Source organism: Danio rerio, chromosome 23, assembly GCF_049306965.1.
Source record: "Danio rerio strain Tuebingen ecotype United States chromosome 23, GRCz12tu, whole genome shotgun sequence".
Classification (NCBI taxonomy): domain Eukaryota; kingdom Metazoa; phylum Chordata; class Actinopteri; order Cypriniformes; family Danionidae; genus Danio; species Danio rerio.
Window position 1 is genome coordinate 40,880,001 of NC_133198.1, and position 17,150 is coordinate 40,897,150.

General features: G+C 34.5%; 1 protein-coding gene across 11 annotated transcripts in view; it reads left to right on the forward strand.

Annotated features, from left to right (window-relative positions):
* The window catches only part of plekhg5b (pleckstrin homology domain containing, family G (with RhoGef domain) member 5b), a 147,871-nt gene that overhangs the window by 117,717 nt on the left and 13,004 nt on the right, over positions 1-17,150 (forward strand). For all 11 annotated transcript variants that reach the window (XR_012398684.1, XR_012398685.1, XR_012398686.1 and 8 more), the window contains 9 exons: positions 3,997-4,191; positions 7,726-7,896; positions 9,015-9,110; positions 10,505-10,705; positions 10,792-10,902; positions 12,165-12,314; positions 12,699-12,836; positions 13,432-13,551; positions 16,677-16,809. Coding sequence is in view for 8 of the 11 variants with exons in the window: in XM_017353688.4 (XP_017209177.2) it covers positions 3,997-4,191; positions 7,726-7,896; positions 9,015-9,110; positions 10,505-10,705; positions 10,792-10,902; positions 12,165-12,314; positions 12,699-12,836; positions 13,432-13,551; positions 16,677-16,809 (1,315 nt within the window). In the remaining 3 variants the exon portion in view is untranslated. The remainder of the gene's footprint in view (positions 1-3,996; positions 4,192-7,725; positions 7,897-9,014; positions 9,111-10,504; positions 10,706-10,791; positions 10,903-12,164; positions 12,315-12,698; positions 12,837-13,431; positions 13,552-16,676; positions 16,810-17,150) is intronic.

The following is a 17,150-nucleotide window of genomic DNA, read 5'->3' on the forward strand; positions in this document are numbered from 1 at the left end:
ATATTGGTGTATATCGATGCGCAGCTCTTCAAGACCCAAACCAAGCAAGCCAGTGGTGACAGTGGCGAGGAACAAACTTCACCGATTGACAAAAGTGAAGGAAAAAACCTTGAGAGAAACCAGGCACAGTTGGACACAACCATTTCTCCTTTGGCTAAACTTTCTGTGCAGAGCTGCAATCTAGACGCCTTAGGCTGGAGAACACTGGACGTCCATTGTGGAGAAGCTGCAGGTGTGACTCACCGGAGGGTGTTCAGGCTGGCCCACGGAATCAATGCAGAGACTCGTCTGTCACTAGGGTTTTTCAGGAATCTCATGTCTCAATGCTCTCCATTCCTCCATGACCACCACAGCATCTGCTCAGGATACAACCTGGTCCAGGATTATGGATACCTTGGTATCATCTATTCACAGGTCTTGGATCACATTTAAGAAAAACGACTTCCATAGTATGTTTTGTTGACTGGCAGCTTTTTTCCACATTCTTCAAAATATCTTCTTTTGTTTTAAACAGAACAAAACGACATATTTAGAAATTTTAAGACCACTTAAGAGTAAATGGTGAAGAAATTTCTTTTTTGAGTGCATTTTTTGTTTGTTTGTTTTGTTTGTTTGTTTGTTTGTTTGTTTGTTAAAATATTTGTTTTCTGTTTCTACTAAGTTCTGGTTTTATTAAATTTGTATAAAATTGGATATAATTTTGGTTTTCTGGCTCTATTAAGTTCTGGTTTTATTAAATTTGGCAATTGTTTTTCTTGCTAAGTAAAATAAATAAATAAATAAATTCAAACTCTAAAAATATAATAAATAACAATGCTTGTTTGTTCTTAAATAAAAATATTAATTGGTAAAATATACAAAATCTATAAAATTATGTTCATACAATTATTGTGTCCAGGTATTTTTCACATTTTTGAGAACATTTTGAAAAAATTAGAGGGGAATTGAGAATTTATGCAGAAAATATTCATGTGTTTTGTATTATTTATTAAATAATTAATTATTTACACTGTAAAATCTTGCTTTCTACTTTTTTTTTGTTGAATCAAAGGAAATTGTCTAGTCATCTTAACTTAAATCAGTCAAGCTGACTAAAAAAAAATATCAAGTTAAACTTTTTATAGATGCAAAAAATAAACCCAATTAATTTAAAGTAACGTAAAAACATTTGCTGTTATGTCTTCTTGTCATATAATGTTTTACAGCGTAATCATACTTCTAATAACACATGATGTAAAATAAGAAGTATAATGTCACCAATAAAAAACAGATTAAAGTCATGATGTGAAATAAGACGTTTTTACCGTGCTGCACTATTTCTATATCTTCAGATTTGAAGGCTATTATACTTCAGAATTGTGAGCCCACCCTGGTTTGATTCTGCTTGTAGTTTGATATCTTTGAGATGAATGCTTACGTTTAGTTTGTTTGCCTCGGTCTCACCTGTGTCTCTCAATCTGTTTTTGAATCTCTTGTTTACTCTCTCACAGCCGCTCATTCATTCAGCTTTTACCGATAAAGCTCTCCATCGTATCTCTCTATCTGCTGTCCTTCACATTCTTGCAGATATCCTTCTCACAACCCCCTTTTTTTCCCAAATGTGCCTTTTGAGTTTCAAATTATGGGCTGCAATTCCTGTTTGGGGAACTTACATTCAAAAGTGCTGAAACAAAAAATAATAATAGTAACGGTATGCTACAAATAATCCATATTTAGATGCGTTTGTCTTTGTGCTTTAATTTTTCCGGTGATAAAATAACATTAGGGTTGATGTTTTAACTAGACGTTAATTTTTTTACAGGTTATTTTCATTTTTTATATATGTATATGCAGTATATTTAATATACTTCTGTACTATTTGCTATAGAAAAACTTGTTTGCAGTTTTTTAAGTGATTATTTTTGGTTGTTGTTGTTGAATTAACTTAAAGGAAATATAGTTGAACATAGCAAATTTCCTAGAGTTTTACCTCTTGATCTTGTGGGAGCACTTTTAGCTTAGCTTAGCATAAATCATTGAATCAGATTAGACCATTAGCATCTTGCTCAAAAAGCGTTTCGATAGTTTTCCTATTTAAAGCTTGTCAATTCTGTAGTTACATCTTGTACTAAGATCGATGGAAAATGAGAAGTTGCTGTTTTCCAGGAAACTAGCTGCAGGCTAGGAACTATACTCTCAATCTGGTGTAATAATCAAGGATCTTTGCTGCCATACCATGGCTGCAGCAGCTGAGTTGATATTATGCAATGCCTGAATTTTGGCTAACTTTTGTCAATATAGCCAACATAACCACATGCGGAAGCCACTAGAAGTAGTCTAGCTGGGGACTAATTTCAGGAACTGCGTGATATTATTGCATCTGCTGCAGGCAAAAATGCTAATGGTCTAATCTGATTCAATGATTTATGCTAAGCTAAGATAAAGTGCTTTATAGATATATATATTAGATGTCGCCTTTCCTGTTGTTGTCTATTACTGCATCAAGGGCTGCCATTTTAGTACAGGGTAGCGCTCCTTTGAAATGAATGCGGGACCAAGCTGCAGTGGAGGACTATGGCCATCCAGAACCAGATATATACACGCATATCTATGATCGGGAGTTTTCCCAGTGGTCAGTATGCATTTTTTTTTTTTAATTACGAAACTGATGATTTTTCGTCACTTTTCTAGATTTGATGGATCAGTGACCGCACAGGCATTCTTGACAAAAAGCTTGTGTTTGTGTGCATGGAAATGTACTGTACACCCTCCCTGTTAAATTTGATCTAATCCATGTCCTGAAACACATTCCCTCCTCTGCTTTCACTTCTTATACTGGAGCAATTCGTTTGTGAATGAAAGACTCCTTCACTAGCTGACAATAATACAAGTTTCTGGCAGCGCAGCATCTCGTTGTCATATTTCTCTTCCATTGTTTGCTGATTTTATTCAACAAAACTAGCATACGCTAGTATTTAGTGCGAGTTGGGGCTACTTTGCATTATGGTGAATGCAGTAAGTGTTTGTATTATCATAAATAACGTTTCCTGTTTAGCACAAACGTTCATAACATACAAAAAAATGTGAAAAACTAAATCTTACCTATGAAATGTTCTGCCTCTGTGCTTTGTTTTCTTTGTTTGCTCATTACTACACCCGCAGACAGCGCTAAAGTCCAGCATCTTTACATAATAACACTGTCTTGACTAGTGCGGTTGAATAACACTTGCCCTGGGAGCACTGTACAAATATGGCGGCGCTATATGATCAGGGTCCCTATGCAATATCTAGTGTATATATCTATGAAAGTGCTCCTTCCAGACACGAAGATCGGCTGAATGGATTAAAAAATTGTAAAAACTCGAATTTTTAACTTGTAAATGAGGCTTTTTTTTAAGATGTGGATTGCTCCTCAATTTTTTCTAGTCATCTTAGCTTACATCAAACAGACTAAAAAATATTAAGTTAAAAAGTTGAGTTAAAAGCAAATTAAATTAACTTATTTAAAAAAGTTAAAATCACACAAAACATTTGTTGTCATAACTTTTTTTTTTTTTACAGTTTAATGAGTTTTTTAATAAAAATTGGGTGAGCTGTGAAGAAAATGTTATTTTTGAAAACCATTTACTGATTGTTTACATTTTGACAGAAATTTAAAGGGACATTTTCCCAAAATTTACATTCTGTCATCATTTACTCACCCTTCACCTTCAAACCCTATTTGAGTTTCTTTTCTTTCTGCGGAACACAAAGCAAGACACACAGAAGAAACCTGTAACCATTGACATCCTTAGTATTTGTTTTTCCAACTATGGAAGTCAATGGTTGCAGATGTTCAGCATTCTTCGAAATCTCTTTTTTTATGTTAAACTGAAGAAAGAAACTCATAAAGGTGTATCACCCCTTGAGGTCGAGCAAATTTTTTTAATTGAACTCCCATCACTCAAGCAAAGCATCATGGGATGTCGGAAAAAGTTAAATATCTCTCAATCTTGCATCTCTTGCTTCTCAACACAGGGTCAGGCCCGTCGGACGAAGGACATGAAGCAGTTTCTGGGTGATGCCAGCATCCCCTCTATGGACACTCTGGCCCTGCTGGGCGGCTCTCTGCCCCCTACGGCTCCTGGAGGATCACTGACCGCTGGACCTAACAACTGCAAGAACCGCCCCCCGAACCGCTTCAGTATCTTCTTTGGCGCCGGAGCTGAAAAGGTAAGAGCTGATGTGATCTAATCTACTCATCTTGAAAACCACAGGAAGTTTAAGGAAATCAGGATATGCGATGGTGCAATTTTCCATGGTGGGATTAGTCAGAGAGAAGATGAGCACAGAAATAGTAATGAAATAATTTTTCTTTATTCTTTTGTCTGAATGTCAATGTTTATTTAAAACAGCCACATACACACTTGCATAAAATTAAGACAATAAACTGTAAAAAGTATTTTGAGAAAAATATGTATTTACTTTATTTATTTACTGCTTCATTTAATAAATTTCTCTATCACAAATGGCTAGTAAATTTGACAAATACCTAAGTGACGTTAAAATTGAAGTACTATGTCTTTCCTAGATTGTTCACATCTAAAAAGATTTTACAACAAAGCAACTATGTGTGTGTATATGTGTATGTATATATATATATATATATATATATATATATATATATATATATATATATATATATATATATATATATATATATATATATATATATATATATTTATAATTGTAATAATATTGTGTATACATATAATAATGTAATTTTCATTATTAAAAATGTATTTATTTAGATATACAGGGTCGGCCATTTATATGGATACACCTCAATAAAATGGGAATGGTTGGTGATATTACCGTCCTGTTTGTAGCACATTGGTATATGTGAGGGGGCAAACTTTTCAAGACGGGTGGTTACCATGGTGGCCATTTTAAAGTCGGCCATCTTGGATCCAACTTTTGTTTTTTCAAAAGGAAGAGGTTCATTTGACACATCAAACTTATTGGGAATTTCCCAAGAAAAACAATGTGAAATATATTAAAATATTTAATTATTTTAGGTAATATCTAACATTATGATTTATTCATTGCTTTATTTTGTATTATTTTAAATAATTGCTATAAATTATTTTAGATAATATCTAACTTTATGATTTATTTATTATTTTATTGTTTATTATAAAAAAATACTTAATATATAATACTTAATAATGTTATTGTTGTTATTATCAATAATAATTTATTTTAAAAAATTTTATTTACACCAGAAAGTTACATTTTATTTTCATCTTGGTGAATCCACTATTTTTCAACATTCGAAAGTTTTGTTTTATTTGTTTTATTTTAGTTTTTGTTTGTATTAATTCATTAATTTATTTTATTGACTATTTTCTGTGCAGATGCACTGCTAATCAAAATCACCCCCAATCACTCTAGAATGTGAATAGTCTCTTGTTTTAACATCACAAAAAACAAAACCTCACAGCATTTGCAATATTATACAGCACTCATTTAATAGTTTCACAAATTCTACTCAATTTTAAATGATCACCAATATACTAAATCCCAAATAAATAACTATTTCCACCAGATGTTGGACTAATAGAGACCTTATCTGTCACTCATCTGTCACTTCACACCTTCCAGCTCTTTCACAATCCATCATGAATCCCAAAAGCAGACAGACAGGGGCTGTTCTTGTGTCCCGCTGGGGCATGTTTTCAAAAAAGCAGGGTTAAACAGAACCAAACCTCCATCTCCAGTGGCTACTACATGCCGCCTATAGTCCATCTGTGTCTGTTCTATTGTTTGTAAGCACTCAATGCTAAATACTCGTTGTCAGAAGTACACCAGTCATCCCTTTACAGGACAATAGGCCACGCGTCACTCACCTCAATCAATGGAAGTGTGAGAGTCAAAAAAAGGTGCTGTTTTGTCAAAGGGTGTTGGTAAGGTGTCCTAAACCCTGTTGGGGTTGTTTTGTTAGGACAGACATGTAAATTTTGATGCGATTTGGCTAAATTGCTGATTTAGTTAGTGTTAGAGGTGCTTTAAAGTTATTTTGATGATTTTAAAAATACTAATATTATGTTTTTGATGATATTATTGGACATTGTAAAACATGCTCCATCTGCTGATGTGACTCGTGATGTGATTTTGGTAAATCTCTCATTTTGTTGTGATTGCTTTGTAGTTATTTTGATTATTTAAAAAGGTTTGTTTTAAAAGAGGTTTGTTTTGTTTTTCTAAAATGCAACTATTTGAAAATCTGAGGGTTCCAAAAATAAATCTTAATATTGAGAAAAAAATTTGTCTAAACCTCTTTAGACTTAAAGGGCCCTATTTTGACGATCTAGACGCAAAGTCCAAAGTACAGGGCGCAAAAGCATTAAGGGTGTGTCCGAATCCACTTTTGCTATTTTAAGGACGGAAAAATCCGCTTTGTGCTGTAGCGCATGGTCTAACAGGGTTGAGCTTATTCTCTTAATGAGTTATTGGTGTGTTTTGAAAAAAAAACAATCAGAGTCTCAACTCCCATTCACTTTAACGGTCGCGCCATAGCGCATTTGCTATTTACAAGGCGGACTTTGTAAGTGGAAAAACTGAGCACTTTACTAGAGAGAAAACAGTTAAACAGAGCATGTAATGCGCCAGAATGAGAGATAAGCCTTCTCATTACTTACTTTCTCATTACTACACTTTCACTCTCGTGGAAAAGGAAACGTGATGTATAAACAGACATCTATTAGCCTATAAATAATTAATTTCGTTTGTTAAGCGCAAAGATTTGTTTTAAAACTATTTCTAAATTCAGTTCTAATTTCCAGCAAACTAATAAATGAACAATAATAACGAAGTGTGGTCAAAAAACTGAGTTATATCTAAATACACATGCTATTCCCCATATGGTCCAAAACCTGACAGGTGGACAAATCTAAGCTTGTTTTTAATAAAACAAATACAAATATGCATATGATAAATACTACTACTACTACTAATAACATTATACAAAAGCTAATTTTTTATATTTATATTTTATATTTATGTAGGCTAGAAAATAATAATTTTTGTAATATTTTAATCATTTAATCCTTTTTCATTTGTTAAGATATCTGCTTATTGCTGTACATCCTGTGTGTATTAAGCAATGTTTAAGAGAGGCGCACAAATAATGCGCTCTGTGCTGGAGCCTAGACCTGCCTTCATCTGGTCTATTGTGCAGCCTATTATAGTTCCTCAAGATAGCAATGTGCCTAAGCACACCTCCTTTTTTAGACCAGAACACCTGTGGGCGCACATATAAGCGCAAATGCATTTGCTATTTACACAGCGTGGTGCAAAAAGTCAAAACGACTCTGGCGCCGAGCTGAAACTAGCAAACAACAATTGCGTCACGCCTTGCGCCACATTGCGCTGGGTGTATGACAGGGCCCATGGTCTTCTAACAAGTGGATTCCGATTATACTTACGAGATACAAGATTTTGTATCACAAACATCTGACTAGTTTTGTGGTCGGGGGTTAAATATTATATTATATTGCAAAGATAAAGTTTGGCTAAAATACACATCAAATAATACAAGCTGTGTATTTATTTTACATATGGAGAGATACTGATGGAAAGTAGGATTGCTTTTCTGGACTTATATAATCTAATACAACTCTTCCATGTTTATTTCTTTCTTGATTTAAAAGTGCATATGAAGAAATGATTTAAATTGCCTGTGTATTTTCTGTGTGTGTGTGTTAGGAGGTGGACCGGGTGCAGCTGCTCAACACTAAGCTGCAGGCCTACAGTCAGTTCGGTCTGCCGAAGCTTCCACCTCAGCTGGCCTTTCACCAGGACTCCTGGGAGGAGGAAGAGGAAGAGCCCAACCTGACCCTGGAGGACAGCTGGAGGACACTTCTGGACGACCCCGAGGTACACACTTATGGGACATTACACACACATCCTGTCTATTGATCATCGCGACAGATGCAGACATTACTGTAATTGGCTTAAGCGAACATATGTTGGCTTTAGATATTACATAAGCCAATGCTCTTTGCCTCTCAGGACTGTTGGTTTAAAGCTCCCATGAATTTCAAAAAAAGATGTTAGTATCAGTATTGTTAGTTTTTATTATATCTATAAGCTAGTGTGCTCCAAAACAGTGACAATTCACTTTTAAAACTGATATAAACATGTATAAGGCAAGGCAGTGGCGCAGTAGGTAGCGCTGTGAGTGGATGTTTCCCAGAGATGGGTTGCGGCTGGAAGGGCATCCGCTGCGTAAAAACTTGCTGGATAAGTTGGCGGTTCATTCCGCTGTGGCGACCCTGGATTAATAAAGGGACTAAGCCGACAAGAAAATGAATGAATAAACATATATAGCTTGTAGTTTGTCACTTCCACCTAAATTGATCAACAGTTTTATTCACATCACCTCATACTTCAGTTTCTTATCAGGGTTTGACCAATCAAATCCTCTGTAGTATCTAACATGCCCCGCCCCCTTCAAGACACTTTTGATTTGATGGCCTTAAGCTCAATCACTCTTAGTGGCAGAGCTGTAATAAAACAACAAAACGCTATTGGCTGTTTTAATAAAAAGGGGAGGAGCTACTCTGTCCCACCCTCTCTTCTTTTTCTGCACATTTCAAAGCAATTCACAGGACTTAAGATTTATTTGATTTATTGTTTATTATTACACCTTCATCAGACTTATATCAGAGGTTTAAGTAGATGAATGTTATAATAGCAGTTTTGAGGATTAAAAAGATCAAGTATTATGTTTATTTAAAATGGTTCCGTCCATTAAAATTACTATTATTTATTAGGATTATGTAGTATCTGCTGACTTGAAGTGTGATGTGATATGGTTAATAGTTTTTGACTTTTTAAAAAGTTGCTTTTGATAGCAAAAAGCAACTATGATTGTCCACTGTCATATGTTTGCTTTAGTTTTCATAGACCATTTGCAGTTTGCACGTTATCTGATTGGCTGTTTATTAGTGCACCTTTATCCTGACTTTATGGCCTTTTTTGTCTGTTTTCAGAGTTTAAGTAGACGTCAGTTCCAACAGCAGGAGGCGATATGGGAGTTGATACAAACTGAGGCTACGTACATCAAGAAACTCAGGGTTATCACTGATGTAAGTTATTTTTCTGGAATTATTTCAATTCATTATTTTGGAAGGTTCAAAGAAAACATGAAGCTAAACCCTGCTATTATATTTATATTCAGCAGTTCTGTCTGGTTGTCGAATCCCATTGACTGATAGCCGTGAGTTATTAAAGTAATATCAGAACTCGTTCAGCCTCTTCACCATGAATGGCAAGCAGAGGACTACAGTTTGACAAATATTGCAGCTGTTGGACAACATATTAAACTTTTAAGGCTTTTTAAGTCGCGAATGTAGCTGTTTAGATTGCAACTATGCAGTTTTTTTACAAGGATAGAGTTTATTTTAAATCATTTAATTTTGGAGATACAGCACAATGGCATCCATCATCCTGTCATACTGAGCAGAGCAAAGACGATTGATGTTCTGCCACAAGATGGCGACGGAGTCCTAATAAAAGCCACAATCAGCTTTTCAGCCTTATAATCTTAAAATGTGAGCAATATCACCTGTTTTGTCATCACTTTAGACATTACGCTATAGAGAATCATTCAAGCACTAGCTCTAAAGTGATGTTGGTGAAGTGGCAACCGTTTCTGCTGTTCTGACGTCAGCTGCAGTTGTGAAGGAATGGAGGATGAAAGTAGTTCCTCATACAAAAGGATTTTTAGACTCTCCGTGTTTGATTTTCTTTTTTATATACGCGATTATGCCAGTGACCTACTGTAAAAGGCAATATCACACTTTTAGCAGTGCGATATGGCCGTATATCATCACTGGTGGGACACTAAGACACCAACGCACGCCTCCCAGCAGTACCGATATACAGCCATATCGCACTGCTACTCTGTGATATTGTTCATATATATATTTATTTATTTATGTTTTGAATGTGTTTTTATTTTTAGATAAATTAATATATTAAAGTTTGTAGTTAAATTTTTTTTTACATAAAGACAACAAGATAATTGAAATATCACGTTTAACAAATGTAGTGACATTAGATCCAACGGGAGATGCTTGAGGAGTCCGACGAGCACAGCTCTCATTTGGGTAGATATGCTGCAGCGCGTGCCAGAGTGTGTGTGTGTGTGTGATATGCGTTTCAGTCGCTTTTGTGTAGACTTAGAGCTGTTCAGAAACGCTGGTTAAAACACTAGTTTGGACGCGGATCGTTTTCCTTCTGAAACACCGTTTTAAAACTTAAAAGCACTAATGTAAACAGGGCCTAAGCCAAGATCTAACCAATCAAAGCACTCAAAAAGGTGCAGTTTTCAGAGAATTGAACTGTTTCAGACTCAAAAAGAAAACACACTGTATGATATGAATGTACTGATATGAATAAAGTGCTATTTTTGGATCTCGTATGGACATAAATCTACTATAGCAGACTTTATTAATGTATCTGTATGTTTTCTGTGCAGCTGTTCCTGTGTGGTCTGCTGAATCTGCAGGATAATAGTCTTCTGGGTGAAGTAGAGCCCACTCGGCTCTTCAGCAACATCCAGGACATTGTGCGTCTGCACTGCACGCTGTGGGTTCAGGTCATGTTTCCGGCGCTGGAGAAAGCGCGAGGATCCCGGAGCTTGATCGAGCCCACAGACCTGCAGGAGGGCTTCAGTACGGTGAGTTGCACATCAGCTTGTTGTTCAGAGTAAATTCAGAAAACGATGGTGGTTTTTGATGTAAAGTGTGTTGTTTGTGTGGTTAGTTTGCATCCCGGTTTCAGCCGTATATCCGGTACTGTATGGAGGAGGAGAGCTGTATGGAGTACATGCGTTCACTGCTCAGAGACAATGAGCTCTTTAAGATCTACATCACGGTGAGGAGATTAAGACCAACCGTCAACACACCTCAACTATCTTTACTTATTTATTGTTTAAGATGCACTATTTATGATGCTTTGCTGCGTGTTCTTCTGTATGTAGTCAATTCAATCTTATTTATAGAGCACTCTAAAAGCAAAGAAGTGAGCCAAAGTCATAATAGTATGTAATATACAAGATAAAATATAGTTAAACTACCTAAAAAGGGCATCTAAAATAAAATAACCAGTTATTATTAAGATCAGGTGTTTTAAATGTATGAGGTAACTTGTAATATAAATATATTATCTAATATCTAATACTATGATTTATTTATTATTTGGTTTTGTTTTGGTTTTGTTTTTTCTTAAATAATTATTTTAAAATATTGTAGGTTTTCATTTCTATAGTAAATGTTTCAGTATCTGTATAATATACATATAATGTTTAATTTGCTAATTGTATTACATTAAGTAGAAGCAGAATTATAGACATTTACAATTGCTTTCTTGTGTACAAATAATTCATAAAACACTTCTTGGATAATGTGTCACAATTTCTGAATTTGTTATTATAATTTTTATTATTTGATTTAAAATGATAATGTATTGAAATTATTTTTAAGAAATTATTATTTTAAGAAATGTTAGACTGTATAGAATGTTGGATTTTTTTTCTTGTATAAGCATGGAAATTTATTGTATTGTTTTAATTAATTATTTAAAACTAATTTAGCTAATGTCTAATATATATATTTATATTTTTATTTAATTTTTATTTTATTAGGTAATATTTAATATTGTTATTTATTTCTTTTATTTAATTTTCGATTATCTTAATTATTTTTAAATATTTTGGGTAATATCTAATGTTATGCATTTTATTGTATTGTATTTTGTTTTCATTTTTATTTTATATTTTAGGTAATATCTAATATTATTATTATAATATTATATTGCATAATATTATATAATTATAATATAAATAGTATTAATTTATTTTATTAGGTAATATTTAATATTATGATTAATTTCTTAATAAATTAAAAATATATATCTTAATTATTTTTAAATATTTTATGTGATATCTAATGTTATGTTTTTTATTTTTTATTTATTTATTTATTTATTTTTCTGATATGTAGTATCTAATATTATGATTTATTTTATTTTACATTATCTTAAATTTGAATTGTATTTATTTATTTGTTTTACAAAGTATAGTCAGTTTACGACATTGAAGATGTCATTTATATTCATCAAATTTCTCACCTTTACAGTGGGCAGAAACGAATAAACAGTGTAACCGTCTGAAGCTAGCGGACATGCTAGTCAAACCGCACCAGAGACTCACCAAGTACCCCCTGCTCCTGAAGACCATCCTGAAGAAAACTGAAGATCAGGCCTCCAGAGATGCTCTCAACAACATGGTGAGACACCAACATTTCTAAACTATCACAAAAACAATTACAGCACAGTGTGTACAGTATACAGTTGAAGTCAGAATAATTTGCCCTCCTGAATTACTAGAATTATTATTCCTTATTTTCTGTTTAACAGAAAGAAGTTTTTTTTCAACACAATTCTATAGATATTAGTATTAATAACCAATTTCTAAAAACATATTTCTCAAGGGGGCTAATAACATAGACATTCAAATGGTTAAAATTAAAACAAATATTACATTTAATACTGTGGAAAATTCCTTACTCTGTTAAACATCATTTGAGAAATGTTTGAGAAAGAAGATAAATTCACAGGAAGGCTAGTAATTCTGACTCTATGCTGATCTGCATGTGTGTCCGTGTATTCAGGTTGCATGTGTGGAAGGCTTCATCAACGGTGTGGACTCTCAGATGCGCCAGCGGCAGGAGCAGCAGAAACTGGCAGCCACTTCAGCTCGAGTCGAGTCATACGAGGCCGTGGAGGGAGCCAGTGAGGAGGTGGAGAAGGTAACTACAGAGAATTCCCCATGTGATATGTGTAAAAAATGATGATTATCCCATAAGTCACTCACCCTCGAGCCATTTTTGGTCTCATTTTACAATGAGGTTTCATTATTAGTCAATGTATTTACCATCTATGAACAACAATGATATAGCATTTATTAATCATAGTTCAACATTTCCTTAAACCCAAATTCATGCTGGTTAACATTACTTAATGCACTGAGTTAACAATGAATGACTGTATTTTCACTAACTAACATTAACAAGCATGAACACCGACCGTACTAAATGTATTGTTCAGTGTTTGTTGATGTTAGTAAATACATTAACTTACACAACCTTATTGTAAAGTGTTACCATGACTTTATTCTATCAGATGAACACAGTCTGAGTAGTTTTAAATGTTATCCTGGCTCTTCCATGATGCTGTTGGAGAGTGGCTTTTATTTTGAAGCTTCCAAAAGTGCATGAATGCATTGTAAAACTAACCCATTCGCTGGGTGGGTGGGTGTGAGTAAATTACGGTATCATTTTTAATCTTTGGGTGAACTGTTCCTTTAAATCTGCATCCTCATTTCCCCTTACTGTGTGCCTGCAGGCTCTAAAGGAGTTCAGCCGAATTGACCTGACCGCTCCGATGATTGGCACGTCGCCGGAAGAGACCCGGCAGCTGCACCTGGAGGGGGCGCTGCGCATGAAAGAGGGCAAGGACAGCAGGGTGAGCCAACATCAAAGCAGGCTTTTAAGATGCATTTTGGGAGCTCGTTTGCCGTGTAGCTTTTAAAAAGAAAGATGATTAAATGGATAGTTCTATGGTGGCCGAGAGAGATTAACATGCTTAAACATCTCCAAAATTAAGGGGCCGTTCACACAGAATGCATTTATCCTCTCCAACACATTGCATTTCTTTTGTTTTTCATTGTAAACGTGCTGGACGAGTGTGTGTGACTGTTACTCTAGTTTTTTTTCCAAAGCCTAAAAAGATCTTCAACTTTCACCTGCAGCACAGCTCATCATTGTCAGGTCCAAAAGCAGTGGACCAATCAAAAGAGCTAGGAGGCGGGGCAATCTTTTATTTATTGTATAAAGTTGGCATGACAACTGCTTTATTAACCATTATATCATGGCGAAGGAGGTCCTCATAGTGGCTTTGTCCGGATATTTTGAGTTCTATGATGTATCTTCAAGTGCTTTATCATAACTGTTACGATCCTTGGTGGAAATATGTCTAGGGAATTAAAAGGAGTAACATAGAGATGACCAATGAGTAAACTAATGGTGAAGATGGCGAGACAAAACACAAAACAACTGCAAAAGATTTATTGCTTCCACGGTATTTACAATATTTACAAACAATAATAAATAAAAAAAACAAGACAAAAGGGAGAGGGAACTGAAAGTTGCGCTAGCAAATCAAAGAAATAAATACAACAAAAAATATTTCCTTAATCTCCTCCCCAATCCTCTAAATAAGAAAGTAACAATATGAAAAAGAAAGGTCTTCAGCGCAAAAGCACCTTGAACTTATAAATCATTTCCACTGACTGGTACAGTAATTAAGTAATACAGTGAGTAAATAAATGAACATATATGAACACAGACAGACCCTTACAGTCCCTGATATGTTACCAACTACAGAAAAACTACACACAGCATACATTTCGTCCTTAATTAGGTTCAAAACAACACAAAGTACAGGGACACTGGAGCACTTTAAAGTCACGTCGATTAGCTGGTTTGTCTATAAGCAGACATACGAGCGATTAGCTGATGACTCGCGGCCTTAAAATACTCCAGTGTGCCTGCATCTGTGGTTACACTCAGTAAACAGTGGTGAGTTCTGTGAACTGATGACCTTCACGGCCAATCACAGTCCTTTCTGTTGAGCATGTGCATAAAACGGCAAATCAGCCGTGTTTTAGATCATGCTCTATAGCTGTTAGTGGGAAATGGACGTTTTTAAAATTTCAATATTGATTGGTACCCAATTCCAGTATCATGCAACCCTACATCACCATGCACTCGCCTTGAAGTAGTTCCAGATCTTTTATTTCTGTTGAACACAAAAGAAGATGTTTTGAAGAATGTTGTAAACTGGTAGCCATTGCCATTAGCTGTGAATCCATCCTAAGATAAATCTTTTTGGTGAATCTCAAATTTGAATTAGGTGCATTTTCATCACGTTGTTAAAGCAGCTACCTGTGTATTGGTTACTTGGCAGCCAACAGTAAACAAGGCAAGCATAATAGAGTCATCCGATTGGCCACTTGGGTTTAATAGTTGCTACGTCAGAGTTTATTCAACAAATTTATTTTTATCTTCCATCATTTTCATTTTCACTAAAAGTCCAAAACCACCTCAATAAAAACTTGTACTTATTGGAAATTTTAAGTTACCATTACTTCTTTTTTTTATTAAGCATCACAGAAATCAGTCATCAATACATCAATAGTCATATTCAACACCTAACACATGTGTTACGTCCTTTTAGATGTTAATATTAAACTAGGAGTAGATGACATAACATACATTAGTTTAATGTGTGTGACAAGCGGATGGAGAAAGAAATAAACTGAATCAAATAATCACTGCAATTATTTATTGCCCATATATCCAATGAAAACCAGTGAAAATATATTATACAGTGAAAGGAAAATATTTACAATGATTAAATAATGAATTACCTGGGGGGAGAGGAAGTAGTTGAATGTGCTTAAATCAAAGAAATAAATATAACAAAACTCAGTAACTGTTTTCACCAAACTAAACTGAATATGAAAAGAAAAGCATGAAAAGAAACATCTTCAACGTACCAAACGTCTTAACTAAACTGCTCTAACTAAAAACAAAACATACAGAAAACAGCACATTCTCCTGAACCTAATGAACTAATACAAAATATCAATATGAGTGTTGTATATGTATATCGCGCGACTTACTCACTCCTACACCTCTCCGAGGCATCACTCAAAAATGTCAGTTAACTGGACAATTTCACAAGCATTGTTAAATCGCAAACTTTAGACAAGAGCATTAAACAAGCAAAACACATTCTCTCAGACTAGCCCTCGCAAGAGAGACTGTCCTCACAGAGACCCACAGAAAGAATAAGAGCGAGAAGTGGCGAGAAGGAAAGAGACAGAGAGAGAGAGATCGCCATTGCAGTTTGGGCTCGGCTTTTAAACGCTACGCCAACCAGCGATTGGTGGCGCAAACCCAGCGTCAGCGGCCAACGTCATCAGCACGAAATGCGGATTCTCCAATGCCGTTCGTACCTGTAACACATGCATGAAACGACACACCCACATACAAACGAACGCACACACTTATCCAAAATACGTTCTGCGAGCGAACGTTACAACATGAAACAGGACAAAAAGTAAAAGTAAAATATAACAAAGAACCAAACAAATAATAATAATAATAACAAATGAATGTGTAGATTACGTGATGGTGATTGTTCTAAATATATTGGTTAAACCTTCTTGACCAGATATAAAAACACCATAGAAAGTTTATACAAGGAAGGCATTGCCATTACAAAATTTTACATGCATTTAATAAATAAATTTACATACTTCAACATGCACAGTTTTAACACAGGGGGATGGAAACCCAGCTGTTGATAGTAGGAAAAAAATATAATAGAAGCTGTTTTTTCCACATTTCTCAAAATATCTTCTTTTGCCTTCAATAGAAGAAAGAACCTCATGCAGATTTAGTACATGTAAGGGAAGAGTAAACAATGACAGACTTTTCATTTTGGGGTGAATTGTCATTTTTAAGATGTAGTATTGTTTTTAAGTGACTAGTGTTTTACTTCTGTGTGTGTGTTTTATTTAGATGGATGCTTACTGCTTCCTGTTCACTGATCTGCTGCTGATCACTAAACCAGTGAAGCGACTGGAGAAGGTGAAGGTGGTCCGGCAGCCGCTCCTCTTGCATAATGTGGTGTGCCGTGAGCTCAAAGACCCAGGTGGGCATCCATTTACAAATTTATTTTAATTATCAAATTTGTAATGCAAACAAATGTACATTTTAATGAGGATGATAATAATTAATACTGGTATTGTTTTTAATGTAATATTGCATAATTTATTAGCAGTGTCTTAATATTATTAATACAGTTTATTGTATTTTTTTTAATTTATAATCAAATCTAATTAGTTTTTTTGTTATCACATTCCGAATAAATAGCTGAAATAAAACATCTAATTAGTCATTAATTATTCATAAATATATATATTTTTATTATTTAGAAAAATAAATAAATTAATCTAATTTAATAATTAGTTTGTTTTATCACATTCTGAATAA